The following is a 26,026-nucleotide window of genomic DNA, read 5'->3' on the forward strand; positions in this document are numbered from 1 at the left end:
TAACCTTGTCCTTGAGGATCGACTCCAATAACTTCCCAACTACCGATGTCAGATTAATAGGTCTGTAATTTTCTTTTAGCTGCCTCCTTCCTTTCTTAAACAGCGGAACTACATTTGTGACCTTCCAGTCCTCTGGAACCATGCCAGAGTCTATTGATTCCTGGAAGATCATTTCCAATGCCTCCACAATCTCCAAGCCACCTCCTTCAGAACCTGTGGGTGCACCCCATCTGGTCCGGGAGACTTATCTATTCTTAGTTCATTTAGCTTCTCAAGCACTTTCTCTCTAGTAATCTTGACAGTACCTATTTCTATTCCCTGAGACGTCTGGCTATCAGGTATGTTGCTAATGTCTTCCACTGTGAAGACTGATGCAAAATACTCATTTAGGTCCTCTGCCATCTCTTTGTTATCCATTATAATTTCTCCAGCATCTTTTTCAATCGTTCCTATATCTACCCATGCCACTCTTTTACTCGTCAGATATTTGAAAAAACTCTTAGTATCTTTTTTATGTTACTTGCCAACTTCCTTTCATAATTCATCTTTTCTTTCCTAATGACTTTCTTAGTTTCCTTCTGTAAGTTTTTAAAAGTCATCCAGTCCTCAGTTTTCCCATTAAATTTTGCTTCCTTATACGCAGTCTCTTGTGCTTTTATTTTAGCCATATTTGTGCCATTTTTCCATTCATGATTTTCTTTTTTCTTGAAATATATTTTTCTTGCACTTTCCTTATTTCTTGTAGGAATTTCATCCCATTCTGTTCTACCGTCCCTCCATCTAGCTTACTTTTCCAATCTACTTGGGCCAGTTCCTTTCTCATACCACTATCATTTCCTTTGTTCCACTGAAATATCAATACACCTGATACCAGCTTCTCCTTTTTAAATTTGAAACTGAACTCAATCAGATTATGATCACTACTTCCAAGGGGTTCCATTACCTCCAGCTTCTTAATCGCCTCAGGTTCATTACACAGCACCCAATCCAAAACAGCTGATCCCCTGGTGGGCTTATGGGCAAGCTGCTCCAAAAAGCATTGTACAAACTCCCTCTCCTGAGATCCAGTACCTTCCTGACTTTCCCAATCCACTTTCATATTAAAATCCCCCATAATTATCTTGACATTTTTCTTTCGATATGCTTTTTCTATTTCCAGCTGTAACTTGTAGTCCACATCCTGGCTGCTGTTTGGGGGCCTGTATATAACTGCTATTAGTGTCTTTTTACCCTTGCCATTTCTTAACTCGACCCATAAGGATTCTACCTCTTCTGATCCTATGTCCCTTCTTTCTAGTGATTTGATATCATTGCTTACCATCAGGGCCACGCCATCCCCTTTACCTACCTTCCTATCTTTCCTATACACTGTGTATCCTTGGACATTCAGCTCCCAATCACATCCATCATTTAGCCATGACTTGGTGATGGCCACAACGTCATATCTTTTAACCTGTGGCTGTACAACAAAGTCATCCACTTTATTTCTAATGCTGGGTGCATTTAAGTACAGTACATTTAGATCAGTATCTGTTACTGATTTTGCTATATTTCTATTGCACAGCAAATTATTCTGTCTATTCACCTGCCTGTCCTTCTTGCCATCTTTGCTGCACAGTATCTTTGACTTATTTCTGTTTTCCTCTTCTTCGACCCTAACACCCTGGTTTCTTTCCCCCTGCCAACTTAGTTTAACCCCTCCCTAACAGCTATATTAAACAATCCTGCTAGGATATTAGTACCCTTTGAGTTCAGGTGTAACCTATCGTTTTTGTACAAGTCATACCTCCCCCAAAATAGATCCCAATGATCCAAAGATTTTGAAGCTCTGCCCCCTGCACCAGTTACTTAGCCACACATTCATCTGCTAATTTCTGCTATTCTTACCTTCATTAGCGCATGGCTCAGGCAGTAATCCTGAGATTATTACTCTGGAGGTCCGGCTTTTCAATTTTCTTCCCAGCTCCCAGTAATCTTCCTTCAAGACCTCCTCTCTTTTTCTGTCTATGTCATTGGTACCAACATGTACCAAGACTTCTGGCTGCTTGACCTCTCTCCTCAGAATCCTCTGGACCTGATCTGAGACATCCTGTACCCTGGCACCAGGGAGGCAACACACCATCCAGGTATCCTTGTCCGGCTCGCAGAATCACAAGAGATTCCCCTCATTATGGAATCCCCTATAACTACTGCATTTCTCCTTGCTCTCTTGATCATGGCATTGAGCAGAGTGCCAGAGTCCTGTTCGCTGTAGTCTTCCTCTGTCAGGTCAACCTCTCCAACAGTATCTAAAACGATATATTGATTTCTGAGGGGGACTGTCACAGAGGTGCTGTCCACTATCTCTCTTGTATTATCAATCACCTCCTCACTTTCCCTATTTAGCTGAAAGAGTTGTATATTCTTCCCCAGTACCCCATGAGTTTCCTCCGGGTGCTCTAGTGTCCTCCCATAGTCTAAAGACGTTCCGGTTGGCAGGTCAGTTGGTCATCGTAAATTGTCCTGTGATTATGCTAGGATTAAATCGAGGGATTACTGGGTGGTGCAGTTTGAAGGACCAGAAGGGGCTGTTCTGTGCTGTACCTTAAGAAACAAATAAAGAAATTATATTAGTGAATAAGAAAATGCCAGTGAAATGACAGTGGATTTTGCATTGGCTTTCATGGCAGAAAACTTGAAAATGGTGGAGACAACAGGTATAGAGTGATGAATAGCAGAAAGAATTAGCATTGGTAAAAATGGTGGTTGTGGAAATGGTGGATGCAGTAGTTGCCTCAATCTGGAATTTTAATTGATTCTGCTAATGTTCACACAAATTGGAAAGTAGCAAAGAAAACATGGTTAACATTTTAGTTTCTTTGTGACAGGGGTTATGGGGGGGGGGGTTGGGTGGGGTGTTACTGTAACAAGCAGAATAGATATAGCTAAACCAGAGGATATAGTGTACCTGGAGTTGGAGTGATGACCAATAATTAGAGCAATGAGGGACTGGGAGGGTAATATAGTGGTGTGCATTGACGTTTGGTTACTATGCAGAACATATATGGAAATAGCAGGCTATTTTTGAGTTGTGAAGTTATGACTAACAGTGCTAGGATAGATGCTGCAGCCCTACTCACAATCTGTATCAGGTACTTGAATGAAGGGACTATGTGTCATATTTAAATTTGGTGATGACTGAAAATGGGTAACTGAGTAGATGGAGAGTTCAGGCTATGTGCATGGTATATAACAGCAAAATATGAAGTCATTTATTTTCAGAGCAAAATAGGAAAGTGAAGTTTGTTTTTTAAAGTGAGACAATGAGAGCGGCAGGGTGACCTTGGGAATGAACAACTGAAAACCGAAATGAATAAGTTGCAGGTGAATTTGAATGTAGAATAAAGACATCTTATTGAAAATATATGAGACCCTGGTAAAATTGCTCCAGCAATATTATTTACAAGTCTGGTCTCATTTGGAGGAGATTATGATTGTCTAGGATGTCCAATGAAAGTTCACCAGTTAATTTTGAGGATTGTGGTGCTGAGCAATCCTCCAATGTAAAGATGTTAAGCTACACTCTTAAGTTAAATGGAACAACAGGCAAACTCATTGAAACATACACAATTTTCCTGTGTTTGATAATGAATCCAGGGATTATGGTGTCTAAAATTAAGGACCAATGTCTCAAAATACAGAGTCAATCATTCAATGCAGAAATGAGGAAAAATTCTTCAGCCAGAAATTTGTGGAGGCATAGTCCCTGAGCTCAATGGATTCTTGGGTATTAAGGGAATTGAATGATAAACTGTTGATGCAGGAAAGTGGCGCTGAGATAAAGGATCAGTTGTGATCTCATTGAATGGCCTTCTCCAGAATCTGTTTCACATTGATTATATTTCCTTAAAGCAGAATAGGGAAGCACATTTTGTGAGGAACAAATACAGTATAGTAAACTGAAATAAATACAAGTGAAAGTAACTTAAAGGTTTAAAATTGTTACTTTACTACGGTAGTTTTGCCAATAAATGTGTGTCAGAAAGATGTGAAGAAATGTGTAATTTGCTTTTTGATCTGACTAGGTAAGGTTTTCCAACTGACAGTCAATAGGCGTACAGCTGTTTTTAATTAATTCATTCTGTTTTGTATAAATCATATGAGGATGTAATTGGAAAATATAAAATTTTCGTTAGTTGATGGAATATGATATTAGATATTTAAATACAAATTTCAGAAACTAAGAAAATATTACAATCATATTAACAATGTTCTTTCTGTAGTTTCCTGCATAGGGTAGTTGACATCTTAGTTCCTTCAATATAATAATGCCCCAAAATAATTGTATTCTTGGAGATTAAACAAATTATATGGCCTGAAAATGGGTAAAATTTGATCTAAAATTTAAATAGTATGATCTGGCTAATAACACAAGGTGTTTAAAAATATTTTGAAAAAGATATTAAAAAAATTTGAGCAAAGCAATAACTTGTCTTTAAAAACTCCTATGGTGCTGCATCTTTGTCATTGTTAACAGGAAGTCTATTGTTAACATACTATGAACTAATTTGACATACCCTATTAAATATGATTACAGGCGAAGACTGAGGAGCAGATTGCTGCAGAGCAGGCATGGTTTGAAGCTGATAAAGTGTGGCTGGTCCACAAAGATGGATTCTCATTAGGTAATTATACATGTAAATTTTTCTTCCTTATTGATTCTATGTAAAATTTGAAGTCGCTGGCTTTGAGACACAGGACAGGGTTGGACCAAACATAGAAAATTTATTCCGTAATCAATTATTTTATTACTAAGTGTTTTTCTACTCAATATTTAAATACCTGTATGTTATGTTAACTGTGACTTTATTTTGTTTATTTCTCTAAACTTAAGTTCTGGTGTTATTAGATGCATTTTCCAACTGATTGTATTGTAACTTTAACAAGTGCTTGAGCTGTTAATGGCGAAGTTGTAATAGGTGCATCATATTAACAATTCACCAGATTCTAAATTCTGTACTGGGTAGTTAATAGTTGAGCTTCCTTGAATATAATATTATAATACACTAAACATTTAAGGACATATTCGAGTCATGGAGTAATACAGCACAGAAACAGACCCTTTGGCCTAACAGGTCCATGCTGACAACAGTATTCTTCCTGCTAATTCCAGTTGCCTCTGTTTGGCCCGTACCTTCCAAGTCCCTCCCCTCCCCTTACCTGTCCAAATGCCTTTCTTGTTGCTGATTTCACGGAAGATTTCCGTAACCTTGAACCTCAGTGGAATTTTGTGTCTTACCCAATATACTACTGCCCTCTTACCACATCCCACCAGCCTCCAGCTCCCAGCCCCAAATTTCAGGTTCATCTCTATCATAAACAAGAGAAAATCTGCAGATGCTGTGTGTGTGCATCTTTATCTTTATCATCTCCTTTTACCCTTGGTCAACTCCTTCACTACGGTGTGCGTGCTAGAACTGATGTGAGCAAAAGATGGTCTTTCCTCAAATGTTCTTTCTCTCCCCAACCATCCCATTCACTTAAAAATGTGGAGGAAGAAAGATACATAGAGTCATTTCTACCTCATGCATGGCTTTGGCCTTGGTGTTATAGAGCTCTCTAATCAAAGTTTACTCTCAAAACAGGCAACAGGCCCACTAAAGCAGCATCACTATTGCAAGATTTTTTTTTAGGTGTTGAGGGATACTTAAACCTATAGAGCAGTGTTATTACTCTTAAGTGGCCTAGCAACCGATCATTTGTATCATTGGTTGATTGCTTCTGCCAATTTTAGAACTCTTTGTGGTTGAAGAAGCCAGATTATTGTCACTTTCTTTTTGTGTCGTTGGGTTGTGTAATAGCACTGCCATAAATCTCACATCCTTGAATTAAAATAGGAACATTCCAATGGATTAGAGGGTCACAATTATTCATGATATACCTCAGATGCCTCAAAAATCTGATGAACTTTGTAGCTGGAGGCAGCTAGTGGTAGGTATAATGCTCTCCTTTTTTCTTGAAGAACTTTTACATTTTTCCCCCCCATTTTCATGATAATCAAATGCACCAACTAACAGACATTGTCAATTGATATTAGCCATTTTGTTTGATTGCTTCCTACATCAAAGTGCTTTAGTATACAGTATTTTTTTAAACTAAACTATAATTTCAGTTGAAGTTAGATTAGCTCCAAATACTGTATGTCTTTGTTACACCAGGAATTGTACTAAATAGATACATCTTTAAATGTAAATATTGTGTTTCATAACATTGCATTTAGCATGCTTAAGATCCTATTTATTGTTGCAGCTGCTTGTTTAAAAACTGATGCTGCACTCCCTAAACTGCCAGAAGGAAAAGTGAAAATTAAACTGGATCATGATCGAACTATTCTGGATGTAGATGAAGATGATGTGGAAAAGGCAAGTCTAGTGCATACAAATGACCTTACAAATATTTTGATTCTTTGTTGTTATAATTTTTAAATAAATTTTATCATCCTTTGAAGTTTGGTATATAGCTACTTGAGACTTTGTTTTCCTCAAGGTGCTAATTATTAAATATACTGAACATGCAGTAATTCTCACTTTATACAGCTATAACCAAAGACAAACGATGTCTATATTAAAAAATGATTTTCATCTGGCTTCTGTAAAGGCATAGGCCAGACACCCCACCTCTCGCGGAAGTTCCGGGAGTCTCCCGCATATCGATAGTGGCTCCCTGAGGCCCGGAAATTATATACAATATCCCAGAAATAGATTTTTTTGAACGGGAGAGGGAGAGCAAGCATCCTGATTGGTATCTCTTCGTGCTAAGAGAGGTTCCCAACCACCGGGCCGCGAAGAAACAATATGATTTGGCGATATGAAACGATATGAGTCAGCTGCACCTTTCCTCATTCCTTGTCACGCACTGTTGAATTTTAACGCACGCGAGGTCATCAGTGACCCAAGACGTGCAAAGGAATGGGTCTGTGACCCATTTGTGAATATCCGCAGTGAATCATCCATGCCAGTGCAGGAGAAAGATCAACTCCTCCAGCTTGCAAATGACGGCGGGCTGAAAAGTATGTTTGACATAACATCTCTGCCGGCATTCTGGATCAAAGTCAAGGCTGAATATCCTGAGATAGCCACGAAAGCACTGAAAACGTTGCTTCCATTTCCAACATATTTCTGCGAAGCAGGGTTTTCTACAATGAATGCATTGAAAACTAAATTGCAGAATAGACTAGACATAAGAAACCCCCTCCGAGTACTGCTGTCTCCCATCACCCCTCGATAGGACTGTGTTGTTGCAGGAAAGCAAGCCCAGGGCTCCCACTGATTCAGCGATATTGGTGTGTTGCAATCATTTTATATGTTCATACGAGGAAAACGTGCGCTGTGTGTTTAATATCCAAACATTACTTAAAATGTTACAATCCTATTGACTTATAAGTGACTTATAATTCAGTGGTCCCCAGCCTCCAGGCTGCGAAGAATGCAGCAGTGGCCGGAATGCACCCAGCACACCTTTAAGAAAAAAAACGAAATAAACAAGTTAATTAATTAGGTGCCGTCCAGCACATAAATGTCGGCCCAGATCAGAGGCGATTGCCGATTGCGCCGTCTCTGATCTAGGCTGACATTTACATGCCAGGCAGCACCTAATCAATTAGCTTGTTTATTTCGGCTTTTTTCTTAAAAGTGTGCTGGGTGTGTTCTGGCTACTGCTGTACTGCTGCATTCTTCGCGGCCCGGAGATTTGGGACCACTGTTATAATTGACTTATCACTACATTCATGCGAGGAAAATATGCTCTGTGTGTTTAATATTAAATTTGTTAGATAAACCCTTTTAGAAATGAAATTGAGTGTATTAGCCACTTACAAGTGACTTATAGTTGACTTATCATCTATATTCCAGTCGCGTTTAACACCCTCCCATCCCCCCTTCCCCCAGGTCGGCCGGTCCACAAGAATATTGTCAATATTAAACCGGTCCATGGTGCAAAAAAGGTTGGGGACCCCTGATTTAAACTAGCTGGCGAGCTGCCAAGGAGCTACGCTATTGATGTCCTACGTGATAAGGCCAAACTCACTGTAGACTTGCTTAAAGTTGTAATAGAATAAACATGATAATATAAGATAAGTATATACTTCAATGTCACATTTGCTGCATATACCCAACTTGGTTACAGATTAGACAAAATCACTAAACAAAGTACACCCTTGGAGGTCAATGGTGGGTGGGTGGGGCGGATTTGGGGTTGCTGGGGGCGGGGGTGCTACCTCCCTGAAATGATGGTGCTACCTCCCTGAAATGAGTTTTTGTAGGGTGGGATGACTATGAAGTCACCTTGTTAAATCTGCGTTTCTGAGAGTATATTTGATGTATAGTCTTCCACGCTGCCTGGAGAATGTCAGAAAACAGCCGGTCAGTGAGCTCCAGGAACGGGATTTCATCCACTGTGAAAAAACACAGTTTGAGTGGCATTGCAGACCAGATACATAGATAGAACCCCAGCCACCTTATCCTTATCAATGATCCTTATCAATCCACTTACAAGCTGTAGTTGGTTTAAAGTGCAGCAATACTCCTGTGCATACCTCAGAGGTCCTGAAGCATTAACTCTGTCAACATGGGCCTAAATCTACTCTCGGATTTTATTCCAGTGCCACAGCAGGCAATTTGAAGTGCTTTGTGCAGGTTTCTTAATAGCTGAATTTATAGCAGATTCTTTATGCATGAAGTACTCACCTTGTTTTTAAGTTTCTCCCTCTGTGGGGGAGGAAGGTTCTGACTTTGGCTTCACTAGCAAAAAAGTTATGACAGAAGTCTGCTGGTTTGCAGCTGAAAATCCTTTTTGATCACCTTTATTAGCACAAATCCATTGGCATGCTTTATATTTTGTTTTCTGATTGAATTGTATTCTTTATCTTTATTCCATATGCTTCATTTAATAGGCCAATCCACCAACCTATGACCGAGTGGAAGATCTTGCATCCTTGTTGTATCTCAATGAATCTAGTGTTCTGCATACGATACGCCAACGGTATGGAAGTAACCTAATCCACACATATGCAGGGTCAAATATGGTAGTAGTCAATCCCCTCAGCTCTCCTTCAATGTATTCTGAGAAGGTATGTCATTAATATTCTGGTATTGTGCATATTAAATATTAGTGTATTTTGAACCATGAAATTTCAATCACACTTATAGCGATATCTTCAATTCTTTATCATTCCAACTTGAATTCAAGATATTTTTGGCCTATTGTATGATTAGTATCTGAAAGTTATACAAAGTACTGTCTAAGTTCTGTCTTTCTTTTTAAAAATTCCTATACTGAGTAATTCAACTAAAATTATGTGGGGTTCTTGCTGAAAAATACTTAATGAATAAGTGAAATGAAATAAGAGTTCTTTCCTATCATTTTATGGCTTGTGATATTGATGTCTAACTAATAAAATTGCATAATTTTTAATAATAGTCCAAATTCAAGTTCAAGTTTCAAGTTTATCATTGAACTATACGTTAGTACAGCCAAACGAAGCAGTGTTACTCTGGGGCTAAGGTGCAAAGCACATTACCAACAGTGCCATTTACATATTTTTCAAAATAATCAATCTTTTCTAATTCTGATTCCATTTGTGAATGTGTAACCCATTAAATTTCAAGTGTTTAGAAGTGAACTTTTGCAATTGTTTACATTAACAAAAGACAAATTTGAAGATTGGTTTATGTTGTAATCAGACTTTTTGAATATTTTGTATTTAAAAAGGAATAATATATTTAAAAATAAATCCTGAATAAAAATAAGTGAGATGCTTATACCAAAATTTATCAGAAAAGTTATCCGAGATCATTTGTTATACACACATTTTCCAGTGAATGTAAAGAATAGGTTTACATTACTGCAGTTTGGAAATTATATCCATCTTGTAAGTATGAATATTCTAAGCTGTACATTTGTATCGTTAGATTTATTGATGGCTCTCATTTTTCATTTAATTGTCTGATAATATTTGATGTTGAAATTGGGTTGTTCAATCAGCTGGTTTAGCATACTGCAGGTGTTTTAGAAACTAATAGTTATGAATTGCTGTTTCACTTTGAAAAACAAACATAAGAAATTAATTCTGGACCTTTCTTTAGAATCTTACCTGTGTTTTTGACTTTATAAAGTGCAAACAGATGTGTGGGTACTCTGGAAATCTCCAATATTCCCAAAGAACTATGGAATTGTTTGGTGCCTTATTTTAAGGATACTATGACTTTGAAGCTGATAAGAAACCATGATGTTGAATTGAACAATGAATAAAAACAAAGTTAATCTGTAAAAGTAGTGTAGCAAAAAATATACCATGATTTTTTCTGTAGAGGATCAAAAATCTTTTAGTACTAACATGTTAGTTATTGCTGTTCTATACAGGTTACCTTCAGAAGGCATTTAATATCAGTGCTCAAGCTTTTTTTGAATAGCGGATGGTACACTCCTTTTCAGTATTTTTTTTCCATTCCTGTCTTGCAGTTCTGATGGGATGGGGACTGATTTTAATGGTACATTATGATGAATTTGTTGCATATTTGAGACTAGTATATATTTCAGTAGTAAATTCTATAAAATAAAGAAGTAACAAAAAAAACCTGAAACTCGATTTGCTTGATTGTTCCAAAGTCATGTGGCATAAGTTAAATTGTCATTTATATGTCTAGAAATAGATATGTTTGTATAACCTTAAATTACTTTTAATTAACTGAATATGAAATACTATTCATTTAAATACAGCAAAACATGTGACATTTTCTTTCAAATATAGTTTAGTAATCTGTACAAAGTTTAATCACATTATTCATGTTTTAGGTTATGCACATGTTTAAAGGATGTCGCAGAGAAGATACTTCTCCACATGTGTATGCTATTGCACAAGCTGCCTACAGAAATTTACTAACTACCAGGCAAGATCAGTCCGTTGTTCTGTTAGGCAGAAGTGGCAGTGGTAAAACCACAAACAGCCAACATCTTGTTCAGTATTTGGTTACAATTGCTGGGAGCACAGGGAAAATCGTTACTGGTAGGAAAAATATTTTATCTGTAAATATTTGACCTTTAGTATGCCTACATCTTACTTGATGTTAAAACATGTGCATTTAAAATCTTCCAGGGCCATTTTCTGATTATCTGAAGTCTTATAGAATCAAATTTTGTTTTTTTAATTCAAAGTGTGAAAGGCAGATTTACAAACCCCATTTCCAGTAAAGTTGGGATATTTTCCAAAATGCAATAAAAACAAAAATCTGTGATATGTTAATTCACGTGAGCCTTTATTTAACTGACAAAAGCACAAAGAAAAGATTTTCAATAGTTTTACTGACCAACTTAATTGTATTTTGTAAACATACACAAACTTAGAATTTGATGGCTGTAACACACTCAACAAAAGTTGGGACAGAGGCATGTTTACCATTGTGTTACATCACCTTTCCTTTTAATAACACTTTTTAATCGTTTTGGAACTGAGGATACTAATTGTAGTAGATTTGCAATTGAAAATTTTGTCCATTCTTGCTTGATATAAGACTTCAGCTGCTCAACAGTCCGTGGTGTCCGTTGCCTGATTCTCCTCTTCATGATGCGCCATACATTTTTAATAGGAGATAGATCTGGACTGGCAGCAGGCCAGTCAAGCACACGCACTCTGTGTCTACAAAGCCACGCTGTTGTAGCCCATGCAGAATGTGGTCTGGCATTGTCCTGCTGAAATAAGCATGGACGTCCTGGGAAGAGACGTCGCCTTGATGGCAACATATGTCTCTCTAAAATCCTAATATACGCCTCAGAGTCAATGGTACCTTCACATACATGCAACTCACCCATGCCGTGGGCACTGATGCACCCCCATACCATCACAGATGCTGGCTTTTTCACCTTTCGCTGATAGCAATCTGGATGGTCGTTTTCATCTTTGGCACGGAGAACTCGACGCCTGTTTTTTCCGAAAACTAGCTGAAATGTGGACTCAGCTGACCACAGCACACGGTTCCATAGTCTTTCTGTCCATCTGAGATGAGCTCGGGCCCAGAGAACATGCTGGCGTTTCTGCACAGAGTTGATGTATGGCTTCCTCCATGTGTAATACAGTTTCAAGTTGCATTTCTGGATGCAGCGACGGACTGTGTTGAGTGACGATGGTTTTCCAAAGTACTCCGGAGCCCAGATGGCTATAATTGTCACGGTAGCATGACTTTTCTGTGCACTTATCAATCTTATTTTTTTGTTAATCTTAAACTTTTGTTGAGTGTGTTGCAGCCATCAAATTCTAAATTTGTGTATGTTTACAAAATACAATTAAGTTGGTTAGTAAAACGATTGAAAATCTTTTCCTTGTACTTTTCTCAGTTAAATAAAGGTTCATGTGAATTAACATATCACAGATTTTTGTTTTTATTGCATTTCGGAAAATATCCCAACTTTTCTGGAAATGGGGTTTGTATGTAGCATTGCATACATTAATCTTGCATCAGTGCCATTGTAAAACTTTAGAAGTGATCATTAAGAGCAAATTTTAAGAAATATTAGTTTGATAATTCTATCAGCAGCCTGGATAAATGTGGAAGTACAATCATACTATGGGGTGGAAATCTCATTATTCTATAAAAACAGCTTAAGACAATGTCCCAGTTATAGAGAGGGAAAGCCTGGGAACAGGCTCTTTGGCCCACAGAATTTGCACTGATCATCAACCGCCCATTTACAGTAATCCTACAATAATCCTTCCGTTAATACTTTTTTAAATTCTCCCGACACTCTCATGAACTCCCCCACATTCTGCCACTCACCTTTGTACCAGAAGCAATCTTTGGAATGTGGGAGGAAAACAAAGCACCCAGAGGAAATGCATGTGGTCACAGTGAGAACGTACTGACTCCTCATAGACACCACCCAAGGCCAGAATTGAACACAGGATGTTGGTGCTGTGGGACAATGGCTCTATTAGCTGTAGCACAGTGTCAAGACATTCTTTTTGGAATTTTGTCCATTGAACCAAAATAATACCAGACAGAAGAGGCTATTTTCTAACTGTATTCAAGATGCTGTCTGTTGAAATTCTGAGCAATTAATCAGATTTTTAATAATATGCTGATTTTAGTAGTACAGTAATCACAGCATGGTAGCAGAGCCAATAGAGCCGCTGCCTCACAGCACGAATAACCCAGGTTCAATCTTGATCTCTGGCGCTCTCTGTTTGGAGTTTGCATGTGACCCTGTGGTTTTCCCCTAGGTACTCTGGTTTCCTCTGACATCCCAAAGGCAGGTTGGTAAATTATCCCCAGCAAGTGGTAGATACTGCAAGGGGTGGAGTTGGATTGAGAAAGACGTGTGAGATTAGAAAGTGGGATTAGTGTAGGATCTGTGTAAATGAGGTACTTGAGAATAGACTCAAGCCTGACATTTCATTTTAAACATAAAACTAATAAATGCAAAAAATGTCTTGGAGGTAGTTAAAGAAATGCAGAGAGTTTCTTCCTTTCATGTGATGAAGGTTTATTCTTTGATCAATATTATCTTCCTTGTTTTCTAGACTTTGGCAATAGTGTAAACATATATTTACAAGATGAGCATTGCTATGAAGAACAATATGTTGCACTGCCCTTTCCTGAATTCATTTTAGAAGATAGTAATGAAGTGCCAGTTTGAATGACTGCAATCTATATATGGAAGAGAACATAAGAAAGAGAAGCAGTAATAGGCTATTTGGCTCTTGGTGTCAGCTCCATTTTTCAGAAAGATTGTTACTGATATTCTTACCTCACCTCTTCTGCATAAATCTCAGTCGCTTGTTTATCTTAATATCTAAAAATCTGCACTCACACCCTTTACAAAAATTATGGGTGGAGATATTTCCTTTCAACTGTGTCCTGATAGCAATTATGCAGGGCCTTGGTGAGACTATACACCATTATTTACTCTCCTTAATTAAAAGGAAATGCTTGATATAGAGCAAGAGTTCCAAACCTGGAGTCCACAGACATCTTGGGCTGGGAACTTGGAAAACACTTACCTCTTTATTTTTACTAACCTCTAACTGAAATTCAGCATTTCCTTCAATTATGAATGTAGGCAACAAACCACAGTAGTATTTCGCAGTACTTGTGACTTGGACACCAATAGAAATCACAGATATTTTCTTGTCACTTTTCAGTTGTTACAAATATCTCAAAATATCATTTACTATCACTATTCATCACTACCACATGACAAATTCGTTTTTAAAATATTTTGATAACTATTCCAATATAATTGGTTTCTTTTGTAATCCTGTGTATTTTATATAGAAACCATAGAAACTACAGCACAGAAACAGGCCTTTTGGCCCTTCTTGGCTGTGCCGAACCATTTTCTGCCTAGTCCCACTGACCTGCACACGGACCATATCCCTCCATACACCTCCCATCCATGTATCTGTCCAATTTATTCTTAAATGTTAAAAAAGAACCCGCATTTACCACCTCATCTGGCAGCTCATTCCATACTCCCACCACTCTCTGTGTGAAGAAGCCCCCACTAATGTTCCCTTTAAACTTTTCCCCCCTCACCCTTGACCCATGTCCTCTGGTTTTCTTCTCCCCTTGCCTCAGTGGAAAAAGCCTGCTTGCATTCACTCAATCTATACCCATCATAATTTTATATACCTCTATCAAATCTCCCCTCATTCTTCTACGCTCCAGGGAATAAAGTCCTAACCTATTCAACCTTTCTCTGTAACTGAGTTTCTCAAGTCCTGGCAACATCCTTGTAAACCTTCTCTGCACTCTTTCAACCTTATTTATATCCTTCCTGTAATTTGGTGACCAAAACTGAACACAATACTCCAGATTTGGCCTCACCAATGCCTTATACAACCTCATCATAACATTCCAGCTCTTATACTCAATACTTTGATTAATAAAGGCCAATGTACCAAAAGCTCTCTTTACGACCCTATCTACTTGTGACGCCACTTTTAGGGAATTTTGTATCTGTATTCCCAGATCCCTCTGTTCTACTGCACTGCCTTACCATTAACCCTGTATGTTCTACCTTGGTTTGTCCTTCCAACGTGCAATACCTCACACTTGTCTGTATTAATCTCCATCTGCCATTTTTCAGCCCATTTTTCCAGCTGGTCCAAGTCCCTCTGCAGGCTCTGAAAACCTTCCTCACTGTCTACTACACCTCCAATCTTTGTATCATCAGCAAATTTGCTGATCCAATTTACCACATTATCATCCAGATCATTGATATAGATGACAAATAACAATGGACCCAGCACCTGTCCCTGTGGCACACCACTAGTCACAGGCCTCCACTCAGAGAAGCAATTCTCCACTACCACTCTTTGGCTTCTTCCATTGAGCCGATGTCTAATCCAATTTACCACCTCTCCATGCATACCTAGCGACTGAATTTTCCTAACTAACCTCCCATGTGGGACCTTGTCAAAGGCCTTACTGAAATCCATGTAGACAATATCCACTGCCTTCCCTTCATCCACTTTCCTGGTAACCTCCTCAAAAAACTCCAATAGATTGGTCAAACATGACCTACCACGCACAAAGCCATGTTGACTCTCTCTGTCCCTGTCTATCCAAATGCTTGTAGATTCTGTCTCCTAGTACTCCCTCCAATAACTTACCAACTACCGACGTTAAACTCACTGGCCTATAATTTCCAGAATTACTTTTCGATCCTTTTTTAAACAACGGAACAACATGAGCCACTCTCCAATCCTCCGGCACCTCACCCGTAGACAGCGACATTTTAAATATTTCTGCCAGGGCCCCCGCAATTTCAACACTAGTCTCCTTCAAGGTCCGAGAGAACACTCTGTCAGGTCCCGGGGATTTATCCACTTTAATTTTCCTCAAGACAGCAAGCACCTCCTCCTTTTCAATCTGTACAGTTTCCATGATCTCACTGCTTGATTCCCTCAATTCCATAGACTTCATGCCAGTTTCCTTAGTAAATACAGACACAAAAAACCTATTTAAGATCTCCCCCATTTCCTTTGGTTCCGTACATAGCCGACCACTCTGATCTTCAAGAGGACCAATTTTATCCCTTACAATCCTTTTGCTCTTAATATACCTGTAAAAGCTCTTTGGATTATCCTTCACTTTGACTGCCAAGGCAACCTCATTTCTTCTTTTAGCCCTCCTGATTACTTTCTTAAGTATTTTCTTGCACTTCTTATACTCCTCAAGCACCTGATTTACTCCCTGTTTCCTATACATTTCATACAACTCCCTCTTCTTCTTTATCAGAGTTGCAATATCCCTTGAGAACCAAAGTTCCTTATTCCTATTCAATTTGCCTTTAATTCTGACAGGAACATACAAATTCTGCACTCTCAAAAGTTCCCCTTTGAAGGCTTCCCACCTACCAATCACACCTTTGCCAGAGAACAACCTGTCCCAATCCATGCTTTTTAGATCCTTTCTCATTTCTTCAAATTTGGCCTTCTTCCATTTCAGAACCTCAACCCTAGGACCAGATCTATCCTTGTCCATGATCAAATTGAAACTAATGGTGTTATGATCACTGGAACCAAAGTGCTCCCCTGCACAGACTTCCGTCACTTGTCCTAACTGGTTTCCTAACAGGAGATCTAATATTGCATCCCCTCTAGTTGGTCCCTCTATATATTGATTTAGAAAACTTTCCTGAACACATTTTACAAACTGTAAACCATCTAGACCCCTAACAGTATGGGAGTCCCAATCAATGTATGGAAAATTAAAATCCCCTACCGCCACAACTTTATGTTTCCTGCAGTTGCCTGCTATCTCTCTGCAGATTTGCTCTTCCAAGTCTCGTTGACTTATTTAAATATATTTAAATACATTATTCTGAGAAGGGGTCCATAGGCTTCATCAGACTGCCAGAGGGGTCCATGGCATAAAAAAAGATTAAGGACCCCCTGTTATAGAGGGAGTATAATGAAGGTTCACCAGATTGGTTCTTGAGTTACTGGATGAGAAGAGTGTGCGTAGGTAAGGACTGTAATAGCAGAATTTAGTAGATTTTAACTGATCTCATTGAAACTTACAAACTTCTTAAGAATTTCAGAGTGTGGATGTAGAGAGGATATTTGCTCTGCTGGAAAGTCTAATGCTATATAAGGACCAGACTATCTGAAGCTATGATGATGAGAAACTTCTTCACTCAGAGAGTGGCAAACGTTTGGAATTCTCAGTCCCAACAGGCTATAAAGATTGAGTTCATTCAAAAAGAAGATCAAGAGATATCTGAATATGTAGGAATCTAGGGGTATGGGAATTCTGCAGAAAAATTGAGGCTAAGATAGGGATCAGTTATGATCTTGAAGATGGAGAAGGCTTGAAGGGCTGGATACTTACTCCTGGTCCTGATTCTCGTGACCTTATTTTATATCTGTTTTTATGCTGTCATTACCCTTAGAAAATATAATTACATTGCCGTTGAGAAATAAATTCTCAAATTTTATCTGACATGAATTAGGTGAAATGGTGCCATAGCTTTGGATGAGCTGAATAAAGATAAGTCATTTTCCAGGTCAGATTTTCTGAAATTAGCAATTTAGGGAATGATTTGCCTTGGGACTCAGTATTTAGGTCCAATAGCAAATAGCAGATGTTTTTACCCATTGTTAGCTTTAGATTTTAAAGTGGAACTTGATGTTTTGAGAATGGCAAGTAGGAAGACACCAGTGAGCTATTACTGTTTACTTTTCTCATACTAGATTTTCTCAATAGTATATGATTCTAGATTGATATACATGGTTCAGATTACCTAATTCTGTATAATGCATTAAACTTTTGCGTAATCAATAAAAATCTTGTTCATAAGTTCCATAATACTAGCATTGCTCAATGAAATAGGGAACCAGACACTTCCAAATTCTTTTAGTAACTATTGATTGAATTGAAACAATAACATGGTTAGTGGCAAATTACTGTACTTCACAGTATTTCACCTCTTAATTTTCTCTAATTTCTCTTATGTTTTGGAATGTGAAGTTGAGAAATGGCAGGCGGTATATTCTGTTTTGGAAGCTTTCGGCAATACCTCAACAAGTATGAATACCAATGCCACACGTTTCTCGGAGATCATCTCACTTGACTTTGATCAGGCTGGCCAGGTGGCTTCAGCTTCTATACAGGTGAGGAATGTAAAATCTTTTTCTCTTATAGTACCCATGTTGGAAAATACACAGCATAATTTTACTAGAAAATGCTGGAATTTCTGTGAAATGCTAGCAAATTCTGGATTTTGATAAATACATATTTGCATGAAAGTATCAAACCAACTGACAGCTATTTGTCAACTTGTGCACTGAATTTCTTGTGTTTATTGATAGAGCCCAAAATTTCTTTGTCTCAAGCAGTCAGTGCATATAAAGCAAAATGTGGAGAATAATCACTAAATTCAGGATATGTCCTCTTATCTTTACTACCACCAGGAGGAAGTACAGGAGCCTAAAGATGTACACTCAGTTTTTAGGAAGAACTTCATAACCTGTGCCATTAGATTTCTGAATAGTCCATGAACACTTTCTTCACTATTCCTCTTTTACACTATTTATTTATTTTATTTCTTATTGTAATTTATAGTAATTTTCTATGGCTTGTGCTGTGATCTAAGTGATTTTAACTGTGGAATGATTGTTGATGGTTTGAGTCTCTCAAAACAGCTGATCTAGGATTTTCACACACAACAGTCTGAGTTTACAGAGAATGGTGTGGAAAACAAAAAAACAAACATCCAGTGAGCGGCTGTTCTGTGGGCAATAATACCTTATTAGTTAGAGAGGTCAGAGAGAATAGTTCAAGCTGACAGGAAGGTGACAGTAACTCAAATAACCATGCATTACAACAGTGATGTGCTGAAGTGCATCTCTGAATGCACAACCCATTGAACCACAAACATAAACATATGTAGGAGTTGCCTAATAAAGTGGCCACTGAGTAAATATAGTAGCTTTCATCAGGTTTTTACTTGGGAACTGCACATGGAAAGCGCATTTTCCACTTGTAGCTCATGGGTAAGTGCAGTTAACTTGCTGTTGACTTCAAATTCTGCTCAATTAAAATCTTTGAAAATTGATCCAACCCTATTTTATATTTCTGTTGCGCATTTAATACCTTGTAAAATTGCAGGAAGACTTTTATGTATTGGTGGAATTACAGTGAATTCATATTGATCTGGTGTACTAGCATCTGTGTTCTGTCCTGCACAACCTTGTTTTCTCATAATCCCTTTCCTTGCTGATACTTTGAGATTCCTTACATTAGACTTAAGTCCCTCATTGGTAATGGGCCTTTTGATCTCTACAAAGAGCCCTAATTTATTTTCCCCATTGTACCAATGATTGTTGAATTCTTGAATTTGTGTCATTCTGGTATTCATGGTGCAATCTCCGAATTCTGGCATTTCATTTCTATTATCTTCCTTTGCCTCTTCAGTAAATTCTGGTCTACCTTTCGATCATGACCTTCGATATCTCTATCTATGATATGAGTTAATTCCTTCATTCTGTTCAATCATTTTCTTTTCACCTCTAGCAAAGTATTAGAAATGTTAGTGTTTCTGTATTAATGGCCAGTTATGTCCTTTTAAATTATGAATGAATGTAGATTACATTTACACAGAAGGGCATGTTCCATAAAGCACTCTTGCGAGAAAACTTTGAATAGATTCTATGTTGTTTTGAGAAGTCATACCTGTTAGTGTTACAGTTTTGCATTCAAATAGTATGTGTTTCAAATTCATTTTGATGTGCTAAGATTGGTGAATGTGGTTTCTACTGAATTAATTCAATAGACCTGTTTAATATTCATAAAATTCTGATAATTTAGGCCTTGTTCTCTTTTTACAGACTATGCTTTTGGAAAAGGTCAGGGTATCCAAACATCCGGGAAGTGAAGGGACTTTCAATGTGTTCTATTATCTAATGGCTGGTGCCGACAACACTCTAAGGTACAATAGTACTTTTTAAAAGCTTGGTTTGATCTGCGTTTGTAGCTTTTAAAGTATGGTTTGTTTGTTTTATTTGTAATTTTGTTATTTTAAAAATAATCTAGCTGGGTAGTTGATTCAGCTATATTCTTGAGATTTTTGAAGAGTGATTTGATATTGTTCATTAATTTGCATGGGCCATTTTAAGTTAATTGACTGATGTTAAATTTCCCAGATATTGTGTTTGAAATTTCAACTTATTTCTCCAGATAATTATCTAGGTCAATTGATTACTGATCCAGTTCTTTAAAACAGCTCCAGGTGAATTTTCTGTAATAACACTATTGCCTTGGGTTGCTTCACTCCTTCAAAGACACAATACAAACAGAAGCAGTTGCTGTTGATATTCCTAGGTCATGATTATTCTTCCAGTAATATACTGTACAACTGTATAATTTCTTTGAGCTGTGTTGTATTGTTCTTTGGAAACCCTCCAGACAGTGTAAGTTTGTTTTTAGCTGATAACTGGAACTTGTTGTTTATTAGATTCCAGATTGCTCATTCTTTATTTCTCAAGCAAGGTATCCCTCAAACAAGACAAAGCTTTTGTAGCTGCAGAAGTCATTAATCTTTAAGGATAATCTGATCAATGTACTACTTCATTTATAACTATTAGTGCCAGATAGATGGTCTTTTCTCCAGTCACAAATATCCATAGACTTCCAAGTTAATTTGGAAAGGAAAAGGAGATACTGTGGGTACCAGTAAATGCCTCCTGCCACCTTACAGAGCTTGATCCATTTCAGCCCACAGATTCCCATACCCTTCTCAATTACACCGGCTTACACTCTGCTTTTGGGAGTGATCTTATTTAATTCTTTCTGTTTCTCTGTCTCCATCATCTTATTGTAACTCATGGTAGATTGTTCTATTGAGCTGTACTACCAATTTCATGACATATGTCGGTGATAAAAACCTGAACCTGATTCTCTCATAAATGCTGCTCAACTATATGGATTTCCAGCACCTACAATTTTATTTTGCATCATGGCTTTTAGTAATGCCTGTATCATACCAGGTGTACACTGAAAATGTGTTAACTTGACTACAAAGGAGTCTAACTTACCAAACATCCACGATTTTGCTCATCTTGTAGGAAAGTAATCAAGAATGGGTATTATATTCAATTTTTCTCCTCTTAACCTATAAAATTGAAGTCAATTTCACTGTCAACTACATATCTAGTGAACTTGCGGGTCTTAATGGCTCAGTGAATTGCTAGATAAATTTATCAACCATCCAGAAGCTCTGGAACAAGTATCTTTTCTAAATAACAAAAAGACTTCCTGGGAATTAGACCCGACTGTTCAATTTCAGATATTTTTGCATCATGTAAAGTAATTCAATTACCATTGCCATTTATGTTCAGTACTTTGTTGCTAAAGTAATAAGTACTGTGAATCTTAAAAGCAAAACCTGAAAATTGATGACTGCACAAGCATTCGTGTTGACTTGTGTTGAAGTTTAATGAAAAGCAAAAAATGGGTTGTGTATGATATGAATCTGAATTTACATGTTTTGCACTACCACTAAAAGTTAAAAGTGACTGCTTGCTGCTAACTTTATGTATTACATACAACTGTTTTCCTATTTTTGCTATTTACAGAACAGAACTTCATTTGAATCATTTTGCAGAAAACCATGCTTTTGAAATTTCACCTTTATTAAAGGTATCTTTAGACTTTAGAGTTGATTTGTTTAAATGTAATCTTCTGTGATGTTTGTTAGCCAAAATTCCTCTAAGTTACTTGATTAAACAATTACTCATATGATTGTAAAATGGCATGAAATTCATGGAAGATTTCTGCTTTATGTACAGTTGATTCCTGTTAATTGGGACCCACTGGAATCAGTGCATTTTGACCTGATTAAGCGGCTGCCCCAATTAGCTAAAGTGTCACGAAAATAGTTAAAAAGGTATACTTTTTTTAAAAAAAAAGACAAACTGAATAACAAATTATGTATTTAAGTCATATGCAGTACAAATTAGAACACTACCACCACTACTACAATACTATAAAACTGTGTATTAGTTTCTAATACTTATCAGCGGAGAATTTAATTCGTGTTGCATTATTTTGACTGTAAATGAACAAAATGAGCACAGACTTGTAGTGCACATAATGGACTGCTTTCATACAATGCTGTCAACAGTTGCATCCTCCAAATCCTCATTTTCATTCTAACATTCAAGAAGATTGCTGATACCTTCAAATTCCTTGTACTTCCTAATTTGTAAAAATAATTAAATCATTTCATTTTCACTTCCGGCCATTTCTGGCATCTCCAAGCCTGAATGCTTGAATCCGCAGAGAGTGAAAAAGATTCTGAATTGTCTTACTGCTTATTTCTTGCCAACTACCAGTGAGGAAAAAAAATCACTGCTTTTTGAACATTTGCAACTGGCGCTGTTTACTCAAAGCATGGTGTAGTGCAACTGGCGCTGTTTACTCAAAGCATGGTGTAGTGTCTAACAGCCATGCAAGTGCATGCGACTGACGCTAGTTTCACAACAGTCTTCTGCCCCAATTACGTGGCATGGTGCCCCAAATAAACAAAGGCAATCCTGGCTATTTTCTTGATTAGATTCAAAAAGTTCAAAGCACATTTATTACCAAAGAATGTATAAATTATACACCTTGAGATTTGTCTGCCTACAAGCAGCCACAAAGCAAGAAACTCAAATAACCCAATTTAAAAAAAAGACTCTGCAGAGAAAGAGAAAAAAATATATAGATCATGCAAACAATAGAAGTAAGCTAACAGCATTCCAAACCAGACTGAGTCCCCAGATCCGCTCCTGGAGCAGTGTGGAGTAGGCCCCAGCTTCGGCCTCAATTCATCACACCAGCGGGGCAAAAACACAGAGCATCTGGATCAGTTCACGGTCTTGGAGGAAGAATGAACATTCGTGGAATAGCGAGCAAAATCAGCCCAACCCTCACCTCTGTTCCCAGCATTCGGGCTTTCAGTCTATCTGTGCCGGCATTAAAGTTGTCCAACCATATGGTTCTCGCTCTAGGACCCGGACCCCATTGCCATGATACGCTTGGGCTGCCCAGCCCAAAGCCATTCTCGATCTCACCAAATTGACTTAGTGCTTGGAGAAATCCAACCTTGCATCCGGATTAGATGGAGGGGGATTGAAACTCTTCTGCATCGGTTCCTCTCCAAATTACTCACTCTATCTCCAACAGCGATATGAACTCCAACTGTAGCCCCAGCTCGAACACACAGCACCTCGCAATGCCCCAGCACGGCTTGTCGTCCAAAATTGCCTCACTTCCACCTGCCTCCTTACTGTCTGTGGAGATAGTTCATCACAATTTGCCTCAGAAAAGATGTTATAAGTAATGTTTTTAGTTGAGTCTCTTGCCTTCCGAACTATCAATGAGCTGTCATATATCTTTGGTAGCGCCGTCTTAAACCGGATTAGCTTTTGTTCTTTGTCCCAAATAAGCTGCTGTCCCAATTAACTGATGGCCCAATTAACTGGAATCCACTGCATTTGAATATTTGCTGTAGAAAAGAAATAGTTCAAAGCACATTTCTGATGCTCTTTGGTTATTTAGATGATGAGCAAAGTATGTTTTCAGTTTTTTTTTAGATAGTTTTGACTCCCTTGAGACTAGTGGAGCTGCTTTCATCTAGTCAAGTGAAGAATATTTCATCAAGCTTCTGACTTGTGGTCTTGTAAATGGTGGCAAAGCTTTAGGGTATTAGGATGTGAGTCATTTGCTCCAGTATACTCAACTAATGTCCTTTTTTTTTATCATCACAGTGTTTATGCAGCTGATCCTTTTGAGTTTCTGCTCAATGATGCATCCCATGGCACTGATGATATTTGGTCATGCTAATGGCATTGAATGTCAAGAATAGATAATGAGACTTAATTCAGATTAATTTATTTATCACATGTACATCAAAACTTGCTATGAAATGCGTAATTTGAATTAACAACCAACATAATCTAAGGATGTCTCATCCTCCCTTTAGAATACTTTTTTTTTTGGGATGTATCTGTCCTGCACCTTCTGACTTGCTCCCAGAAACACCAGCCATTGCTGTTCTGCCATCATCCCTGCTCATGTTCCCCTCCAGTCCAGCTCCTCTCTCTCTCATGCCTCTAGTTCCCTTTCCTCCACTGTAATACTGACATATCTGATTTAGCTTCTCCTTCTCAAATTGAAGGGTAAATTCTGTCATATTATGATCACTGACTCCTAAGGGTTCATTTGCCTTAAGCTCCCTAATCAAATCTGGTTCATTGCACAACATCCAATCCAGAACTGTATTTTCCCTGGTGGGCTCAACCACAAGCTGCTCTAAAAAGCCATCTTGTAGACATACAACAATTTCCTTCTCTTACAATCCAGCACCAATCTGATTTTCACAATCTGCCTGCATATTGAAATCCCTCCTGACAATCTTAACATTGTCCTTCAAACTGGCCCTTTCTATCTCCCATTGCAATTTGTACCCCGAAGAACATACCACTGACCCTGGACCATTCTCACTACACTAACTACATATATACTAATAGATGAAGCAAGATAGGAACTTACCAGAAACTTATCTTTGCGTTCACCTCTTTTTGCCAAATTATCAGGTTTGGGTTCCTCCTCTTTTCTGTGATCAACACTTACTTGTGCATATGTCCTGTTGTCAGAAGACGTTAGTGTAACTTTATTGGAATTCCTCAGAGATGCCGATAGTCTATGAGTGCAAGTTTTGATCATCAGACAGGAATTTATTTTTGGTCTCATAGTCTTTGCTGTAATCAAAACTCTCAGCTGTTTCTTGCTATCATGAGGATGGAATCTATTGCTTAAGTCCTAACAAAAATATGTCTCTGCAATGATCCAAATCTCAAGAGCAAGCCAAGTTAGATAATCCACTTGGTACTTCTGACTGAACTTGTTATTGTTTATTATTGTCACATGCAGCAGGGTGCAGTGAAAAGCTCTTGTTTTGTGTGCCATCCAGACAGACCATACCATACATAATTGTATCAAGGTTACAAAAAGAAAACAAAGGCAGAATATAGTGTAGCAATTACAGAGAAAGTGCACTGCAGATAAACAAATAAAGTACAAGGGCCACAATAAGGTAAATTGGGAGATCAAGGGTTCAAGAGTTCATTATTTAGCAATATATATGAGAAATGTGGAGCTGTCTTTGAGTTTAGTGGCATGCGTTTGCATTCTTCTGCCTGGCCAGAGAAAGGAGAAGAGAGAATGATGGGTAACAAACTAGTTAATGAAGATTTAATCATATGGTAAGACCAGTTGGTTGTCAGATTGCTGTCATTTCATGTATTTAAATTATCACTTCGCTAGATGATAACTTCAATGACGATAAGCAGTTAACTCATCTTTCTGTTCTGTGACTGAGCACATTAGATACTGATGTACTCTACTATGGTAAACAGTTTTAATTAGCTTTATATTATAGTAGATGAACTGAAAATATGTGATAATGATTTTATTTATTATGTAATCCATTAGTCAGTTATTAATTTGTTTTAATTGTCTTTACAGCCAGAAGAAAAACAAAAGGCAGCTCAGCAATTTAACAAACTTCAGGCTGCTTTGAAGGTGCTTGGGATTTCAAATGAAGAACAGAAAGCTTTTTGGCACATCCTGGGTGCCATTTATCACTTGGGGGCGGCAGGTGCCACGAAAGGTATTTGGTTGAACTCATTAAGGTTTGATAGTTTAGTTTTACTTTGGTCTATTTTAGTACCATTTACTTGGCAGGTATTTCATCATCATATTATTTAATGACGCAGTTGGACGAGCATTGAGGAAATATGGAAGACTGGACATTGACCAGTCTTCTCTTATATTAGAATGAACAGCCAGTTCTTTGGTGGTTGGGATTGTGGTTGGAATGGGTGCAGGATATAGGACAGATTTTATGGTGACAGTTGAATTAGCCAGTTTTTTGCCGAGGTTGGGTAGAGGAGGAATCGACCAGTTTTGCCATGTTGGCAGAGGATTGGTGGAGTGGTGGTTGGTGG

The 26,026-nt window shown here is 37.9% G+C and overlaps 1 protein-coding gene across 12 annotated transcripts in view; it reads left to right on the forward strand.

Moving 5' to 3' along the window:
• myo18ab (myosin XVIIIA b) overlaps positions 1-26,026 on the forward strand; it is a 240,629-nt gene that overhangs the window by 108,996 nt on the left and 105,607 nt on the right. For 11 of the 12 annotated variants that reach the window (XM_072243294.1, XM_072243295.1, XM_072243304.1 and 8 more), the window contains 8 exons: positions 4,577-4,664; positions 6,289-6,401; positions 8,930-9,106; positions 10,831-11,041; positions 18,006-18,148; positions 19,865-19,965; positions 21,611-21,674; positions 25,545-25,689. In XM_072243294.1, coding sequence (XP_072099395.1) covers positions 4,577-4,664; positions 6,289-6,401; positions 8,930-9,106; positions 10,831-11,041; positions 18,006-18,148; positions 19,865-19,965; positions 21,611-21,674; positions 25,545-25,689 — 1,042 coding nt within the window. Of the gene's footprint in view, positions 1-4,574; positions 4,665-6,288; positions 6,402-8,929; positions 9,107-10,830; positions 11,042-18,005; positions 18,149-19,864; positions 19,966-21,610; positions 21,675-25,544; positions 25,690-26,026 lie in introns of all 12 variants that reach the window. The other variant, XM_072243301.1, reaches the window with a different exon arrangement.

This window comes from Mobula birostris, chromosome 25, assembly GCF_030028105.1.
Source record: "Mobula birostris isolate sMobBir1 chromosome 25, sMobBir1.hap1, whole genome shotgun sequence".
NCBI classification, from domain to species: Eukaryota; Metazoa; Chordata; class Chondrichthyes; order Myliobatiformes; family Myliobatidae; genus Mobula; species Mobula birostris.